The 17922-nt window shown below is 43.0% G+C and overlaps 2 protein-coding genes across 6 annotated transcripts in view; one reads left to right on the top strand and one right to left on the bottom strand.

Annotated features, from left to right (window-relative positions):
* The first annotated feature begins 598 nt into the window (after positions 1–598).
* Positions 599–8936, top strand: stx4 (syntaxin 4). Of its 2 annotated transcripts, none has more exons than XM_042396686.1 (10): positions 599–807; positions 1211–1315; positions 2833–2932; positions 3234–3308; positions 3392–3462; positions 4915–5023; positions 5529–5602; positions 6069–6206; positions 6286–6396; positions 7474–8936. In XM_042396686.1, the coding sequence occupies exons 1-10, from the start codon at positions 778–780 to the stop codon at positions 7549–7551; spliced, it is 891 nt and encodes a 296-aa protein (XP_042252620.1). In that variant the 5' UTR covers positions 599–777; the 3' UTR covers positions 7552–8936. The 2 variants fall into 2 exon arrangements, with proteins under 2 accessions (XP_042252620.1, XP_042252619.1); XM_042396685.1 differs by having other exon boundaries at positions 1208–1315.
* LOC121886581 (Snf2-related CREBBP activator protein) overlaps positions 8215–17922 on the bottom strand; it is a 35918-nt gene continuing 26210 nt past the window's right edge. For all 4 annotated transcript variants that reach the window (XM_042396676.1, XM_042396678.1, XM_042396677.1 and 1 more), the window contains 5 exons: positions 17796–17910; positions 17236–17361; positions 16638–16814; positions 16255–16338; positions 8215–15611 (listed from right to left, as the gene is read on the bottom strand). In XM_042396676.1, the coding sequence (XP_042252610.1) occupies positions 10707–15611; positions 16255–16338; positions 16638–16814; positions 17236–17361; positions 17796–17910 (5407 nt within the window). In that variant the 3' untranslated portion in view covers positions 8215–10706. The remainder of the gene's footprint in view (positions 15612–16254; positions 16339–16637; positions 16815–17235; positions 17362–17795; positions 17911–17922) is intronic.

The following is a 17922-nucleotide window of genomic DNA, read 5'->3' as shown; positions in this document are numbered from 1 at the left end:
GTTTACAGAAAAAGTCCAAACACTGATCAGATTTGTGTATCAGAACTTTGTTTTTTCTTCTTTCCTCTCCCATTAATCATCTCACGACCCCTCAGATTTATCTGGTGACCCTTTGGAGGGGCCCGACCCTAGGTTGGCAACCACTGGACTAAAGTAGCTAACAATATATAAAGTAGTGTAAACTAGCTCCACCTCCAGCAGCTACAACAGTAACATGCTGCTCTAACACTGATGCTTCACTATTAATAATCTAATGATGTCATATGTAATAATATATCAGTCAGAGGGACCAAACCACTACTTTTACTGCAATACTTTAACTACATCAAGCTCATAATACTTATGTACTTTTACTTCAATACTTTAACTACATCAAGTTCATAATACTTATGTACTTTTACTGCAATACTTTAACTACATCAAGCTCATAATACTTATGTACTTTTACTGTAGTAGGATTTTTCATGCAGGACTTTTACTTGTAACTGAGTATTTTTACATTACTGCATTGGTACTATAAGTAAAGGATCTGAATACTTTTCCTCTGTATAAATGTGTAAATATAAACTCCCCACTGGGCGGCGCTGATGAGTCAGACTGTTTGAACCGCAGTAGAAGAAGAAGTGTAACTGCTGTGGAGTTTACTTGTTGAATGACACTAAAAGCAAAGTTTACAGTGTTTACAGTCATCCTTACGAGCCCTGAGAACAACTCGCCGCACTTCTGCGTGGAGTCGCAACGTCTCTGACCTCCGACTGAGTGTTTCATTGTGAAAAAATGCGGGACCGGACTAAAGAATTAGGAAACGTGAGTTTCAGTTAAACGGCTAACGTTCGCAGCAGCTAACAGGCTAACCTGCTAACTTAGCCAAGTTCACTCCCTCAGTCTAATAACGGTGGTTAATGTCAGCTTTCAACCGCGACAGCTTTGAATTTAAAAGGAAACCTAAACAAGCTACTGAAATAGCAATGTTAAACAGCCTGTGTGTCGGAATGTTAACTCTAGCGGCGTCTTTATTCGCAGTTTCCGTTTCAGCCCTCTGTCTTTTAAGGATATGGCAGGCCGGGACAGGGCAGGGCTGCTGCTGGAGTCTGTTGTTGTACTTGAAGATGGAAAGATCCCCAAACATGAGGAAACACTCACTGAATTTTCTGTTTGCTTATTTATTATTTTTATTATTATTTCTTTTGGGGGGTCAATCTGACAGCAGAATGCTGAGGCTTCAGATGACGATGAGGAGGGCAAAGCTCTGATGATCAAACCTGGACTCTCTTCAGCCAAAGAGGAGAAGGAGAATGAAGCCTTCTTTAAAAAGGTAAAAAATATTCTAATTACTAACTTTAATAAACTCAAAGATCACCTGAAATCAGCTAGTCTGGTCTGAGCTGTGTCAGATTTCTCTCTTATCACTCATTTTTTACAAGAAGCTTTTTTAAATTAACTTTTTCAATATATACAAAACATCACGAAACACAAGACCACTTATTACAGTAAATCAATGAAAAATAAGTAACACAACAAACAGAAGAAAACAAAACAAATCTGGGCAAACAGAATTAGCCACAAGTACTAGAAAAATAAGAAAGAAAAAGCAGTAAACTGTGGAGACAAATGGAAAAAATTAAAAAACAAGAAAACAAATTGTAGGAATCTTTACATCCTGTTAGGTTCCTTCCATTTATATATGTCAGGAAATAAGACCAAACTTCATAAAACTTTCCATGGTAATTTTTATTATCAAGTGTGTCTTAAAACAACAGTCAGGTGTCCATATGAACAGTGAAAGAGGTTTTCTTTGCTGTAATCATTCCTCCTGTTTATACTGGCTGTTAAAAGATCTTTCAAATGTGCTTTCAGTGTAAGTGATGGAGGTAAAAATCTACAGTGTGTCCACACAGTCATTTAAAAGTTGATGTGAAGCGTATATGAGGCTTCAGCAGTCTGAGTTAGTTGAAACATTGTGAACTCGTCCTTTAAGTATCATATTTATGTGCATTTACGTTGTTTAACTGAGAAAAGAGTTCATATTCATCCAGTGTTGAGGCTTGAAGTAGAAGAAACAATCTCGTCTGAGACTTTGTGTTTTGTAAACATTGCTGTCTGCTAATCCCAGTTAGGGAATCAGTGTTGTTGCCGTACTGTCTCGTGCATCATGAAGGTGTACGACAAACCTGTGTGTTACTGTAGAATATATTGCAAAAAAGGGTTGAAACTAATTATTATTTTAATTATCGATCAGCTCTGTTGACAACATAAAGGAACATCTTGTCTCTTGTCTGCTGTCGCTTTGTTTGATTTCACCGGCTTGGAAATTACATCACATAACCGGTTCCCTTTTTGACAGGTTGTCACTCCGGTTCTGTTCTTGTGATATAATTTATTTTTACATTCCTAACCTCAGTCCTGTTTTTATATCAACATCATTGCAAGTGTCTGTGTGTGTGTGTCTGTGTGTGTGTGCTTTAACATGTGAAGTCATGAGTGCAGAGACTTTGTGTGATGTGAACTTTAGATAACCTGAAGTTGATTATTTTGTTAAATAAGTCTATAAATTGTTTATAAAGTGTCAGATAATAGTGAACAATGCCCATCACACGTTCCCAAAACCCCACTGTGATGTTTCAAATGTTTTGTTTTGTCTGAACCAAAAGATTTTCAATTTATAGTCAGTATCATACAGACAAAAGCAGCGATTCCTCACATCTGAGCAGCTGTCATCAGCAAATGTTTTCTGCTACTGGTGGTTAATCGTCTAATTCAGCTCTTCTGTAACATTTGCTGCTCCCTATAAACCCTAAAACTTCTAAACTACAACGTATTTACCTTCCTCAGGCGCAAGAAATTCATGAGGGGCTGCAGAGCCTGAAAAGGATGGTGTCTGACCTTGAGAACAAACAGAAAACTGTGCTGGGTGTGGCGCTGCCAGAGGAGAGTGAGTATGTTCATTTAGACCTTCAGCTGGTCCAGACTTGGTTCTGATCATAATACCAATAAATGCCCGTCAGACTGGATGACACCTTCTCATTCTCTTTAATGAGAAAGTGTGTCTGGTTCTGTATAACTGAAACGATTTCAATGATCAAATAAAGATTTATTAAAGAAAAGTTTTGACGGTTTTGCCTTCAACAGAGTTCTTTTCTAAAGTTTGCTGTCTCTCCTCACAGAAAACACTCACATTGTCTGATTCAGGGCTGTCGGGTGTTGATGTTAATGCTCTTTTCTTCTTTTGTTAGGTATGAAGAAAGAGCTCCAGACTCTTCGAGAGGAGATAAAAACGTTGGCGAGCCAGATCCAAAGAAAACTGAAGAGTGAGTATTGTTCACCTACAGTTAAAACAGTTTTTTTTCCCCCAAAATAAGTTGAATTATACTCATCAGTCTTCTTTCCACAGGTATTGAACCCAAGAAGGGAGAAGAGGATGGAAAATACATACCTATAAGTGTTCGGATGCAACGGACCCAGGTTGAGCCTTAATTGTTGCTTTTATGCAGTAACATCATAGTCTGAAGTCTTGAAAGATATTAACTTGTGTGTTAACATCATCACTTCTTAAAATATCTGAACTTAAGTAAACTTCAAGCTGCATGAAGCCTTTTTATTCCACCAATAATCAGAATAAGAACTCAGTCAAAGAGGAGAAACTGGAGAATCCGGCTCGTTGTGTCGGAAATTTACTTCAGTTTGAACCGTTGTTGATTAACTTGTTTAACATGTTAATCTGTAAACACTCCTTCAGTCACTTTGTACATTCAGATTATCTAAACTCTTTCTTCACTTTCTTGCTCAACGTTGGTTGATTTCATATCATGGTGGATTCTGCAGGAGGTCTGCTGAGCGGGGAGCTTGTAAACAAGACCTCTTAAACAATATTTCTTAATTATGGTAACACACTGGTGGAAACACAAGAGATATCATGATTTGGATTAATTTGATGTCAGAACAGGTGTTGATAGTTAAAAGTTATGATGATAAATGCTGAGAGAATAGAGCAACACAACTTTACTGTCCACCGGAGTAGAAAACTGCCTTTGTCTCACAAAAAATATAAAAGAAAGACAAGAACATGAAACATTTACAAGAAATAACATACAGAACAAATGAAGTAACAATAAACCTCTGAGATAAAAAAACCCGAAGTGTGAAGTTCACTACAAGTAAAAAACATAGAACATCATGTAAATACTGCAAAGCAAGATTTGTTATTTGAGTTAAAAATGTTGATGCACTTTAAATAAACTCGGAGACAATTTAAATTTGTCAACAGCAAATTTTGCCGTAACATGTAAACTGAGTAACGATCACTTTAATATGACTGGTTGTATTAAAATCAGTGAGCCAGACTGCTTTATGGGAATATTTTGGACATATCTGATTGTAAGGCTGCAACTAACCGTTATTTTCATTATCGATTAATCTGTCCATTATTTTCCTGATTAATCGATTAATCGATTAGTCGATTGGCCCGTAAAATGTCAGAAAACGGTGAAAAATGTCGATCACCGTTTTCTAAAGCTCAAGATGCAACTTCAAATATCTCGTTTTGTCCACAACTCAAAGATATTCAGTTTATTATCACAGAAGACTGAAGAAACCAGAAAATATTCACATTTAAGCAGCTGGAATCAGAGATTTTGATCGTTGTAGCTGCATTAGATTTCTAGTAATGTTGCATCATTGTGATAAAATACTTTATTGGATCAGCCAGAAACAGACATTTTCTTCTGGTTATTGTATCTGAGTGTTGAGAAAGTTTACTGTATAGATCGATACTGAGATATAAAATACATAAACAGCGACAGAGGATTTGATCCCCGCTCAGTTTGACAGCTTGTGTTTGGGAGTTTATTTATGGATTAAAATCTTGAATCTTTTATCTACCATAAAGTGACTAAAACCTTTACTGTCTCTCTCCAGCATGGCGTCTTGTCCAAGGAGTTTGTGGAGTTGATGGGTCACTGTAACACCATCCAGGCTCAGTACAGAGACCGCAACGTGGAGAGAATACAGAGGCAACTCAAAATCAGTGAGTGAATGAAACACGGCTGCGAGTTCTTGTATTTTTCTGACTCGTGGTCTGCGGTGATTTTCAGGGAGATCAGTTTTACTGAACACTTCCCCCTTCGCTGCGACCTCAGTGTGTACTGACGTTGTGTCATCACAGTTTCTCATGACACCTCATGACATGTGTCACGTCTTGTTCTTTCTTCCTCTCTCACTTTCTACTACACACTGGAAAAACAAAGTGTTAATGTTGCTGATATATTTATATTTAGCTGTAATCTGTTGATGGAAAGCATTTAAATGGTGCTACATTTAAAAATGAAGGTATTTATTCTTAGTTTTCAGTTTAACAGAAGAGAAAAAACAGTTCAGGCTTCAAACTTGAGGTTAAGACAGTTCTCGCTCTGATAAAGGAAGTCTTTCGATTTCAGAATAGAGGGATTTTTTTTTCACTTTTAATATTTCTCCTGCAACATTTCCCAAAACATGACACACAGTCTGATGATCTGTTGCACTTCTCACTTCAGCCGGGTCCAACGTCTCAGACGAGGAGCTGGACGCGATGCTCGAAAGCGGGCAAACAGATGTTTTCACTCAAAATGTGAGTACACGCACACACACACACCCTCTTTAGATGAAACACACAACCTGTCGAGATGAAAGGCGACTGTTGACTGCACGCCTGCACGTTGGAAACCACAAAACAAAGTCCCTCCTGCAGAAAAACACGTTTTCAGTTGCAGGTGTTTCCACCAGCCGTCTACTACTAGTCGCAGCAGTGACTTTACATGTATGAAATGATGACAGGTTTGCTCTGTTGTAGCCTCTCTAGTTGCTCAGACTGGACTACAGATTTGGTAAGCATGTGAAAAAAGCCAATGTGAAGCCCCCTAGTGATGTCTTTAGTGTCGCAGTAGCTCCTAGTGTGAAGAATCCTGCTGCTTCTGATGTGGACTGTCCTAGATGAAACCCTCAAACCTCACGACTGTACAGATCATTCTGTCGTCTGTTATCGTCCCACAATGCACCACAGCTAAAACACAGCATGTCTGCACTGTGGTCTACAGATCCTGATCGACGCTAAAGCTACAAGACAGGCGCTGAATGAGATCGAGTCCCGGCACGATGAGATCCTGAAGCTGGAGAGGAGCATCAAGGACCTGCATGACATGTTCCAGTACCTGGCCATGGAGGTGGAGGCTCAGGTAAAGCAGCTTTAATTAGAAAAAGTCTCTCCCGCATGTTTTTTTAAGTCTGTCTGATTGTGATGTTCGTCTCCTGCAGGGGGAGATGGTCGACCGCGTGGAAACTAACATCAAACAGTCTTCTAACTACGTGGAGAAAGCAAAAGAGAACACAGAGAAAGCAGTCACGTATCAGCAGAAAGCACGAAAGGTATCATGTGGTTTCACACACACACATACAGAATGTGAAAGACACCATGAAATGAACTTGAACTCACTAATACCACCCAAACTCTGTGCTCGTTTTGAATGGATGGTAGAAATGAAAGATCCCCATGTTTACAACAAAGTAGGTCATATGAGGGACAGAAATGAAATATATTGACAATATAGGACTATAACCAATCAATTTTGTTTTAATTACTTTGAAATTTGGCAGACATGAGGTATCCGTGTATATAAAAGCTTTCATAAGAATCCCAGTTTCCCAGTTGTAATTACAACTTGGGTGTTTACGTCAACGCTACTTACAAGTCGGAAACTGGTTATTATGGTAATACTGATATGACATAAACATGGTGTTCGCTCTGAGCTCTCAACCCACTTGTGTCATCGCTGTCAGTTAGTAAAACCCACAATAACTGATTTTTTTTTTTTGTCAGCTTGTTTTCAGTGAACATAAAACTGACATATCATCAGCTTCTAAGTTAATATGTTGAACTTGTTAGCAAACAGTTGCTTATTTATCATTCATGCGGAGTCGTGTTTCTGTCCACCTGGTGAATGTAAGTCCAGTATTCACTCTCCTCTAGCTGTTTATACTCTCTATCAACTCCTGAGGGAAATATCTGGCTCTTTATCTGCTAAATGCTCCACTATGTTCACCAGCTAGTCTACAGCTGTGTCTGTTTGCTGTTTGCTGCTGAGCAGGTAGTGTACAGTGGCTTTTTAGAGCTTTGTCTCTGAAAACAGCTGCCTGCTGTGGCTGAAAATGACACTATGAGAGCGCTGAGAGTGAACCAAAACAGTAAAGTTGCAGCCAGACAGTTAAACAACGAGCTGAAACTCACTATAAAGCTCCGTAAAGCCGAGTGAAGCTGCAGAGTCGCTGATAATTCTCTGTAGGCTCATCAGGTTGTTTTAGACTTAACAGTGATCCCTCCCTGCTGCCCCGACTTCCTGTTTCAACAGGAGTTAAATAACCATTTCACGGTGTCTTTGAGGTTGCACCTGTTTCATTTGATTTGCATGTTATTGAACCTTTTTTGTGTCTCTTCCTCCGACGCAGAAAAAGATCTGGATCGCGATATGTTTGGCCATCCTCATCCTCATCCTAGTCATCTCGTTGGTTACGACCTTCACCTGACACCAGACAGTGTTCGTCGGCTGTAGGACGGTTTGGCAGAAGCACATTAAGGGTCCCCCTTTCATGTATATACTTTCAGCTCACAGGATGTGCGGGTGGATTTAGTCTGTTTTCATCCCTCTGCATTTTTCTTCTTCACATTTCACATTTATCTTCCTCTAACCCTCCTGTCCTCCTAACGAGCCTCTTTTTTTTTTGTGCTCTTTTGTTGTTTTAACTCACAAACAAGACTACAATCTTGCCTGAATTTCCACTTCCACTCAAGAGGTAGTGCTGCTGGTTTATTGAATCTCCCCCATCAGACAAAGACCAGGACAAATAGTGAACTGTTACATCAGTGCCCCACCCCACCCCAAGCTTAAAAAAAAAAAGAGGAAATAAGTGTCCTTGAGGCACAATGCAGTATTGAAACCCAACACTGGCGCTGATCATACTATACTCAGGAAAACTGTGCGTTGATTCTTGTTACGTTGTTGTTTATGAATGAATTGGAGAAGTAAATAACATTTTATAGAGTAGTGCTTTCTTTTATAAATGGGCTAATATAATTGTACATAACCTATGTTGCTGATTAAGACATACTTTATGCAGATGATTTTTAAAACAAACTGCTGACATGTAACAAGTGTAAATACAGAAGTTTGTGAAATAACAGCCCCCCCCCTTTCTTTTTCTTTTTTTTTTTTTTAAATCTTTTGAATTTTACAAAAGCGTCTCAGCACTGCATCAACAGGCCCAAGGCCTCTCTTACTTTATCCTACCGGTTTTGTATTTATGATTTGAACATTGTTGTGTAAGCTGCTACCAGAAAAGTTCTGCAACAACACATAATGAAAGAGTTTTCTAAACTGTGCCTTCTCCTTTATGTCCATGTGAACAGCTCAAGGTGAGAATGTTGTGCACTAACGTTGTCAAGAAGGGATGGAGGGAGTTTTTATTCTTTTTTTTTTATATATATATATATAAATATACATTTGACTTCACCTTGGTTTATCCTGATGCCTATACGACCCCCATTAGACCTTAAGACCTCAATCTGTCTTATTTTTCTTCACCGGTTCGTCAGAGTGCACCATGTTTCCATTTATCGTCGCTATAGTTTAGTATTTTCTGTGGACTTCAGTGGGAAAATCCCGCATCAGTAATGTGTAAACACCCATCAAAGGAGATGAACAGGCAATATGACAAATCTGTGAAGAAAAATGAACCAAAAGTGTACATTTTAAAGAACGTCTCGCCGCATTCGGAAGCAGAAGCGTCGCCCGTCTGCAGAGAAAGACGTGCGGAGCAGCGACTTCGCTACTGTGTAATATTATGGCTGTTGAACTTGCATCACTCATTTTAATGTAGATTTGTTTTTAAAATAAAACTGCCATGTTCCATTATCCTGTTTGTCTCGTATCATTAATTGAAAGCTTTTAAATCACAGATTAACTATTACAGAGAGAATTTAGATTTAGTATTTCTGTAGAAAACCAGTGGAAATATTTTACATTTAGTTCTTTATGACACAAACCTGTAATTCAACCATAAGCGTAACAAAATCTACAACACAATGAGAAAAATGGCAACTAATTTTTGGTCTTTTTATTCAACTGTAATTGTCTTAACTTTTCAAGTAAAACAATGTGGAATTACAAGGGATCAAAGGAATGCAACAAATAAAGAGACAAATCAAAAAAAAAAAAAATAAGACCATCACCATAAACTACCCATCCCCCTCAAATATCACCTTTGCTCCAAAAGTAAATCGACAATTTACAGTCATGTGGAACTGTACCAGTAATTTTATTCACATATTTTGTCCAAGTATTTTTTTTTCTTTTTTTTTAAATATTTTTATTACAGGAACGAAGAGCAATGAAGTGATGGTGACAAAAATTCAGGTGAAAAATAAAACATTAATTTGGTAGCACTAACGCACAGGGTGCTTTTTCCTTGATGTTTTCCGGAGATTTTCTTTCTTTTTTTTTGTTTTTTTGTTGTTTGTTTTTTTTCCGTTTGGCTTTTTAAACGAGAGAAGCTCAACACCCCTGCTCCAGGTGCTTCACAAGGCAATCTAAGGTACAAACCCATTTGGCCAAAGAGGCACTCTTAATATCAATAACATTTACTTGCCCTTTTAATATAAATACATGACAAAGTGGACCGCAACATTAACTGCCTTTGGGAAGATTAGGAAAAAAGAAATTTGATTTTTGCTGCTCTCGTGTCTGTGGTGTCAGTGAGAGAAAGATGTAACGTCTTCCGAGACAGTTTACTACTTAAATTAATACATTTCTGAACTGTAGAGATACATTGTGAGGTAACAGGAAACCAATTAATTGACTGAAGTTGATGTAAAAACGTATTACTACACCACAATGTACTCAAATAAGCCGAGGGCCACATTATCAGATGTGCAAATGAGAGAAAATACAAGGCTGGATTTAAAATGAATCCAATGAACAGAAACGTTTGACATGAAAAAAAGGGGCCCAAGCAAAGACAAGCTCCAGCATAGTGCAGCAAAGATCACATTGACAGATCTGTTCTCTTCCTAAATACCCTGGAAGAAATCATAAAATATGCATAACTTATCAACTGACTACAAAGAAACAATAGTCAGGACAGCTGACGAAATCTTCAAAACCAAACTTTCTAAAACCTCCAACTTACAATACAGCTGGTCACTCAAAAGTTACTGTCACACAAATGACGTTTTCATTTATAACCCTTATAGAGGGCGCTGTATAATCCCATCTTAATCCAGTCTTTAAATGATTACAGTACATAATGTGAACTAACAACTTGCTTTTATTACCTCTTGCACCTTTGTCCCCCCTCAGTCTCAGTGGTGAATTTATCCACTATACCATCTTTCTGTCTGTTTACGGACGCACTACCATGGCGCCGCTGTTTTTTACTCTTCAGTCCAGCATCCCTGAGCCTTCCCCCAGCTGACAATGGCTGAGCTGGTGAGGGGACCAGCTCCAATTGGAAAGGGAGAGGGCCCCAAGAGGCAGGGAGGAGGTCCCTGGCTTGTGCAGCACTCAGTTCCCTTGCATTCGTTAGAGTGCAGACAAAGCAGCAACCTTGGAGGTCATGACGTGCTCTTTTAATGTGCTCTGCGACAACACTCTCGCTTCCGTTTTTTTTTCCCTTTGGCACTCCGATCATGTCTTGTTGTGACGATGTTGACCAGAGGAGGAGCGGGTGCTTGCTGCCGGCGACCTCGCCTGCACCGCTGCGAGCGCTGCGACGCTACGCAGCACCCTGTCTGGTGTCCCCTCAGTTCCTGAACTGCTGGTTACCTCCTGAGAGAGCCGTTGAGACCTCCTGCTGTCCGTCCGGCTCTCCCTTCGTTGGCTCTGCTTCTCCCTTTTGTCTCTGCTCTTTCCCCGCTCCGAGCTGCGGTCGCGCTCGCTGCCGGAGGAGGTGGCGCGGGAGCGGGACTCTCTGTGCTCCGTGTTCTGAGAGCTGATGCTGTGGGTCCGCTGGCTGCTGTTGCTGCTGCTGCGACTCCTGCTGCTGCGTCCGCCGCCGTCGCCCTCGCCGTCGCTGCTCATGCTGCTGCAGGCGCTGTGGCCCCGGGATGAAGACTGCGCATCTCCGTCGCCTTCCTTTCCCCTTGAAGACTTCCGACTCCCCTTCTCCTTTTCCTCTGGTTTAGACCTCTTGTACTCAATTTCCAAGGGGGGCACAAGCGAACCGGGGCACTGTCTGGTGGAGCGGGAAGCAGAGCGGCTCGACTGATTGGGTGTTGATGGTTTACTGCCATTGTTTTTATTATTAGTAAGATTTACAGAGTTATTCTGAGGAGAGGCTGGTACACTTTTGCTTTTAGGCTTTTGGTTCTTGTCCGAAGAGGAGGCAGAGCAAGTCCCAGGGGCCTTTGCCCCCGAGTCTCTCCGAGTGGTGTGGCCGGGGGTGTCCACCCTGCCTTTCATTGCTAGGAGCTTGGCGGCTGCGTTGAGTGCCGAGCACCTCTTCCCCAGAACTTCAGGCTCAGGAGGCAATGAGGGCGCGCTGTTTGTCTGAGCTTTACTGTCTTGTGATGGCTGAGACCCTGTGGACTTCCTGGTGGTCCTAACAGAAGATGTATCGCTGCCAGACTCTCCGCCCGTGGACGTGTTGGCGTTGTTTGATGCGTTTCTATCAGAGCTGTGTGCAGGTTTCTTTCCTTGCCGGCTGTTGCCCTTTTCCTTCTCTTGGTCTTGTAGCCTGCGTTTGGCTGAGCGAGTCAACCGGTGCTCCTTCCTGCTCTCGCTGTCGGAGTCGGAGGAGGAAGAAGAAGACCTGGAACGTCTTCTCCGAGAGGTAGCAGAGGAGAGCTCCTTCTCACTGCCTTCCTCTTTTGTGTCCCCTCCCTCTTCCTTGTTCTCCTCCTTCCCTTCCTCTGAGGTGACATCTGTTCGCCTCCTCTTAGCAGGATGTCTGTTCTCATACGTCCTCTTGTGGTGAGCATGACGAGTGAGGGTCGATGTCGAGCACCCAGAGGATGGCGAAGAGGAGCGAGTGGACTCCTGGCTACTCTGCCGACTGAGAGGCCTTTTCTGAATGGGAGTTTTCTGATCTTGAGTTGTTTGCTCCACTGCCTGTTGCTTAGGTTCATCTTTCTGAGGGGCAGTTGCAGTTTTTGCTTCTTCCTCTGCTCCTTCCCCTCCTGTCTCAAAGTCTTTGGTCTCAGAGGGACTCTCCACTCTTCTCTTTTTAGGCTGAGACTTGCAGATGTCATGCTTTTCCTCATCCTCCTCCTTGCTAGTCTTCCCTTCAGCCTCCACAGCATCGACTTCCATTTCTGTCACCCTGTCTGGGTCACTTATATTAGATGCAGACGCTTTCTGTGTTGGCTCTAGAGATTGTTTCTCTGATGAAACACTAGAAGAAGCAGATGAAGGTACCTGGGGGAGGGTCTCTGTCTGAGCTGTTGTAGACACCTCTGGGGGAACACCTGTGGACGCAGAGTTTTGTTCTTGTGGTGAAGTGACTGCAGGGGTTGGGGTGGTGGTCACAAGAGGAACTGTTTTAATTGTAGAGACAGCTGTGGTTTCTGCTACCGTTGCTACAGACACAGGAGCGGCTGTGGTAGTAGACACTGGGGCGGTTGTGAGAACATTTGTGGTAGTAACTGTTATGGCCTCTTCTGGGGATGATGTAGTTGTGGTGACCGTTGTGAATGGAGGTGGTGTAGCACCTGTGGAAGTTGATACTGGTGGTGGTATCTTGACAGTCTTTTCTACAGTTGCGGCAGGTGTTGTAGAAGTGAGTTCTTTAGAAGGGGCTTCCGCTAAAGGCGTTACTTTGACTCCTTCTGTTGGGAGTGACGTAGGTACCGCAACTGTCTTTGCTGGTGCTGTGGCTGTTACACTAGGAGACGCTGTTGCTGGGGATGGAGTACAGATTGGAGTAGGTGCAACTGGAACGGTTGTTACCTGTGCAGCCACTTGAACTGTTGTTGTTGTTGGTGAGGTTGACACTGGTTTGCTCGGGACTTTGGTAGTTGTTACATTAGTCCTTACTTGGGTTTGTGGAGTTGGAGCTGTATTTACAGCAGATGCTGCGACTGTCGTCACTGGCGGTGATGTAGCAGCATTGTCAGACATGGTTGGGATCGTATTGGTGTTTGAGTTTGCTTGCACCGTTTTTAATGGCGTTATCATAGATGTTGTAGATTTTGATGGATCTGCTTGAACTGTTGTTACCGGAGTTGTTGTAGTTGTTGCTGTAGTGGGGGGAGACGTTGAGGTTGGTTTTGGTGAAGCTGTAGCTGAGCTTGATGACGTAGCTGAAACCTGGGAGGCAGCTGGGGCGGATGTTACAGTATCTGGGGTAGATGTTGCAGGTGGCAGAGTAGAGGCTTGCGGCAAGTCCTTTACTGCAGTAGTTTTAGATGTTGTGACTGCTTTCACTGTAGTGGTGACTGCTGGTGTAGCGCTTTCTGTTTTTGATATTATGGTGGTAGGTGTCGCGATCGCTGTGGCAGGGACTGATGTTGGAACTTCTTCGACAGCTGTGGCAGACGACACATTGGATGTCGTGGTAGCAGCTGATGTGGCAACTGAGATGGTTTTGGCAGAGTCTGGTCCTGTTGTCTTCACAGTTGTAGAAACTGAAGGTTTTGGCTCTACAGGAGCTTTAGAAGCCGTGGAAACCACAAGTGTCGGTTTTACACCTGCAAGAGTTGAAGAGACAGTGCTGGCAGGTGGCGATGGAGCTGTGGTAGTGGGGGTTCCAGTGACTGGGTGTGTGACAGAGGATGCGGAAGAAACCTGGGTTGATAGTGTGTCTGGGTCTGGAGCTGAACTAACATGAGCTGGGGCTGGTGTGGACACAGGAAGGGTTGAGGTCACCTGGGCTAAAGGTGCAGTGAGTGCTTGGACTGAAGCTGAGTCTGGGGTGGAAGTGTGATCTGCTTGTATTGTGGAGTCTTGAACTGGGTTTGGGGCTGAAACCTCAGTCTTAGTGTCCGTTTCGTCAGCTTTGGGAGACTGGGAGGCCTGACCTGAACTGACGACAGCAGCTATAGGGGTCTCTGACTGGTGGGGAGACGGGACTGTTGGCTCTGTGCTAGCATCAGTTTTTGATATACCAGATATGTCAGCAGTGATGATCTCTTTTTTAGAGTTCTGTCCTTCACAAACAGCGTCTGGCATGGTTGTTGAGTCTTTGCGGGGACGACCCCGCTTACGTTTTGGGGAGAGAGGGGGGTTCCCTTCCTCGTTCGGCGAGGTGGGTTGTGGGGAGGCAGTTGCTGTGCTGTCAGGCTCAGATAATCTAGGGGGAGTTTTAGGGGGCCGGCCCCTCTTTCTTTTCAAGGGTGTTGCAAAGGAATTCACACTGGACTCTGTAGAGGTGGAAGAGGCGTCTTTGCCTGGTGGTGTGTCTGTTTTCCTGGGCTGGTTCCCTCCTCTTCCTCTACCCAGATGCAGCTGCTGCTCTCCCAGCTGAGCAGCCATGCGAGATTCAGTCTCCAACCTGCGCCGTACAGGAAGATTTCTCAGCACGGGCATGTCAGGTGAAAGATGTGGTGGGGAATATGGGGGATAACTTCTGACAGGCTGCGAGTGTACAGACGGACTCGGGGTAGAGTCTTGGTCCTGAGGAGATTTGGTAACAGTCTCTTTAGGTTTGTTGTCAGGGCTTGGTGACGTGTTGTCTTTGTTTGGTTCGTTGACAAATACTGCAGCGTTCTCCTCCACTGTCGCCTCCTCTGAAGAACCTCCACCTCCAGTGCCACTTCCTCGCCTCCTCCGCCTTCTTGGCTCCTTATCCTCGACCACTGTGACCAGCCTCCCTGGGAGCTTCCGCAGGACTTTGGCCGATGGAGAGTCTTCGACCAGACCCCGCAGGACTTCACCGTCTGCTGACTGACGCTTGCGAGGCGATCGGGAGCTGGTGGAAGGGGGAGACATGGCACTTTGGTCTTTGCTGTCATCGTCTTTTGCCTGATGGTCCGCTGGGCCGCTGGATTCCAGCGATGACTCAGACACCCTCCTCTCATTCGCAGACTCCCCCTCCTTCTCCTCTCTGCCGGCTTTAGAGTTCTTGCTCTCCGTCTCCCCAACACACTGTTGTTTCCCTCCTGGGGGAGAGGTTGTAGGAGGGGAAGGCACTGGACTGGGATGGGAGCGGTTTGGTGGCGTCCTGGTTTTGGTGGTCTGGTGATCTCTGGCAGGAGATGAGGCTTTTGAAGATTTGGAGGAATCTTGGAGCTTCGCTGATGACGAGGTTTTGTGATGATCTGTACGGGACGGGGTGGTAGACACGGTAGCGGTGTCTTTGGCAGCTCCTCGTACTCTAAGACCAGAGCGGGGTCTTTCAGGCACTTCTTTCGGTGTAGTGGGCTCAGGCTCGGTTTCGGGCGAGGCTCCACGCAGTCGGCCGCTGACCCTTGTGGAGGTGACAACCTTGTCTTTGTCCTTGGGTTTACGGCCACGGCGGGCGGGAGCTGGCTGAGCAGGCTCTGCAGAAGCCGGTGATGACAAGAAGTCATCGTCGTCGTCATCAGAAGAAGCGTGAAGCTTGAGGCCCTCCTCCTTGGCCTGGTCCAGACCCTTCCTGGCAGCCTCCACCTGTTCCTGAACACACACACAGGCAGAGCAGAATTTTACACGTATGCCTCATGTTGATGTTTTGGTTTTGTTGGTAAAGGACTTAAACATCTGACAATATAACAGAAAACAGGACTGTTAGTTTGAGGTCACAGTGTTTGTGACCTTTAAATAGTAGTGGTCATTACAATCAAGTTAACCAGATATTTAGTAACGCTAAAACAATTAGTCAACTAATCAATTAGCTTACCAATTAATGTATATTGTTAGGAATATGGCATTTTTGCTTGAAAAATAGCTGAAACTATTATTGATAATGAAAACATTTGCAGATTCTGTCAGTTGACTGATCATTTCATCTCCTTCTCTTGCTCATATTTTTCCTCTCTTTCTCTATAATAAACCATCTAGCTATGTATCTGCTATTGTGAGCACATATAGAGAACCATAGGTTGGATTTCAGAGTAAATATACCTTTTTAATCAATTAGCTGATTGACAGAAAATTAGAAGACAACAATATTGATAATCATGTAATAGTTAAGGTCATTTTTCATGCAAAAATGCCAAATATTTTCTGATTCCAGCTTCTTGAATGTTGTCAAACAGCAAAGTTTAATTCATTACAAAAGTTTTAGAGCGCTGAGCCGATGAGATGTTGAACTGTTTACCTCAGCTTGTTTCAACTCTTCTTTGCACACATCTTCTAACGAGGCTTCCAGGAAGTTCATGGCGTAGCGTTCAATGGGAGTGAGCTAGGGATAGGCAGAGATTATGGTTCATTAACACAGAGTTCATATAACTCAGTATAAACCAACTATACAGTAATAATGCTTTATATAACTACTTAAGACTTGCCTAACAACTCTATGCAAACAGTGCTTCTCTGCATGGGCTAATACCAAAACACTCTCACAAGCCACAAAGAGACATTATCAATATTATTATTATTATTATTATTATTAATAAAGTGCAGCCATACAAGAGCTCAAAATCAATGTCTCATCCTGGATTTCAATGACTCATTCAATTACAGGCCTGCATGATGATTTACCTGCTCAACCAGAGCAGCTATCTCCTGCTCGGCCTTGGAGAGCTCCTCCACTTCCTCCTGTTCCCCTCCGTCGTCCAGCGGTATGTTCTCGTTGAACTCCGCCAGCTCTGCCACCTGCTCTGCTTTGGCCTGAGAAGCTGCTACGATGTCCTCCTCATCCTCCGCACGACACAGAGCCTGCAAGATTGCATCAAGATTATCAGGTCGTCTGACTATCACCGTACCGTCCAGACATGTTGAGGTTGCTGAATGTTGTCGACCTTCACGTCAAATCTGTCAGACTGAGCTCAGATCTTTCGTAGAGCAGTTCGGTTTGGAAGTTTAAATCAGCATGTTTCATCAAATACAAGGAAACAAGATTTTATTGTCTTTACTGAACAAAGAAACACAGATTCTCCAGGACACGACAAGAGTTTGGTTTTGCCTTCTACACTAAATCATTAAGGACAGAAGTTTTACAAAATATTAAAAAGATCATTCAGCTCAGTTTCAAAGTTCAAAAATGATGCAAAAAGCGTGTCAGGTTTGGATATTTCCCTTATGGTGGGTGCTGAATATATAAAATATGTAAGTGCGTGTCACATATGATGCGTCTAACCTGCTCCAGAATCGTGGTGCTCTGTTTGTTGACGGCTTCCTCCTCCTCAGCGTGGGGCACCGATAGCTCCACCGCCATCTCTCTCTTCTCCCCGTCATTCATATCAAACAGCTCTCGGATGGTTTGCTGAGGAACAAAGTGGAAATGAGACACAAGAGGTTCTATGTACTTGACGAAGACAAAGCAGAAGAGGCACTTGAACTGCCTGATGTCCTCACATCACCATAATACATTCAACAAGACCAGTTAATGCTAATGGGAGTCGTTGATTCAAAGCATTAATTAGGAAATGTTGTAAAGTCAGCGTGCTTCAAACAGCACGAGTGATGTTAACTTAATTGAAAGGGAAAGACAGCAGAGCCTGTTTTTCTGCAATACATTTTTTTCTTTATGTGCTCAATTAGGCTTTTAAAACATCAAACACACACCTACATGTTTGTGTTTGGACAATTCTTATGATTGGATGTTGTGACATGATGTACAACTGGGAAAAAAAATAAAGTAAAATAAAAAAAATCAGCCGATTGATGGTAAAATATATATAATTTGTAAACTCCTACCTGTTTGAAGAAGGCCGTGGTAAAGTTTCCTCCTTCGATCGCCATATCTCCCAGCATCCTCTTCTGGTTGGCTTTCTTTAAAATGTTCTCCTCCACTGTGCGTTCGCTGATCAGCCTGCAGACGAGC

The sequence above is a fragment of the Thunnus maccoyii genome, chromosome 20 (genome assembly GCF_910596095.1).
Source record: "Thunnus maccoyii chromosome 20, fThuMac1.1, whole genome shotgun sequence".
In the NCBI taxonomy this organism is placed as follows: Eukaryota; Metazoa; Chordata; class Actinopteri; order Scombriformes; family Scombridae; genus Thunnus; species Thunnus maccoyii.
This window is presented reverse-complemented; position numbering and strand designations above follow the sequence as displayed.

What these genes read in the sequence shown, in the direction of transcription:
- stx4 (XM_042396685.1), top strand. Translation starts at nt 778, where the DNA reads ATGCGGGACCGGACTAAAGAATTAGGAAAC. An exon ending in GATCCAAAGAAAACTGAAGA is followed by an intron (nt 3,309 to 3,391) that starts GTGAGTATTGTT and finishes TTCTTTCCACAG; the next exon opens with GTATTGAACCCAAGAAGGGA. An exon ending in ACAGAGGCAACTCAAAATCA is followed by an intron (nt 5,024 to 5,528) that starts GTGAGTGAATGA and finishes TTCTCACTTCAG; the next exon opens with CCGGGTCCAACGTCTCAGAC.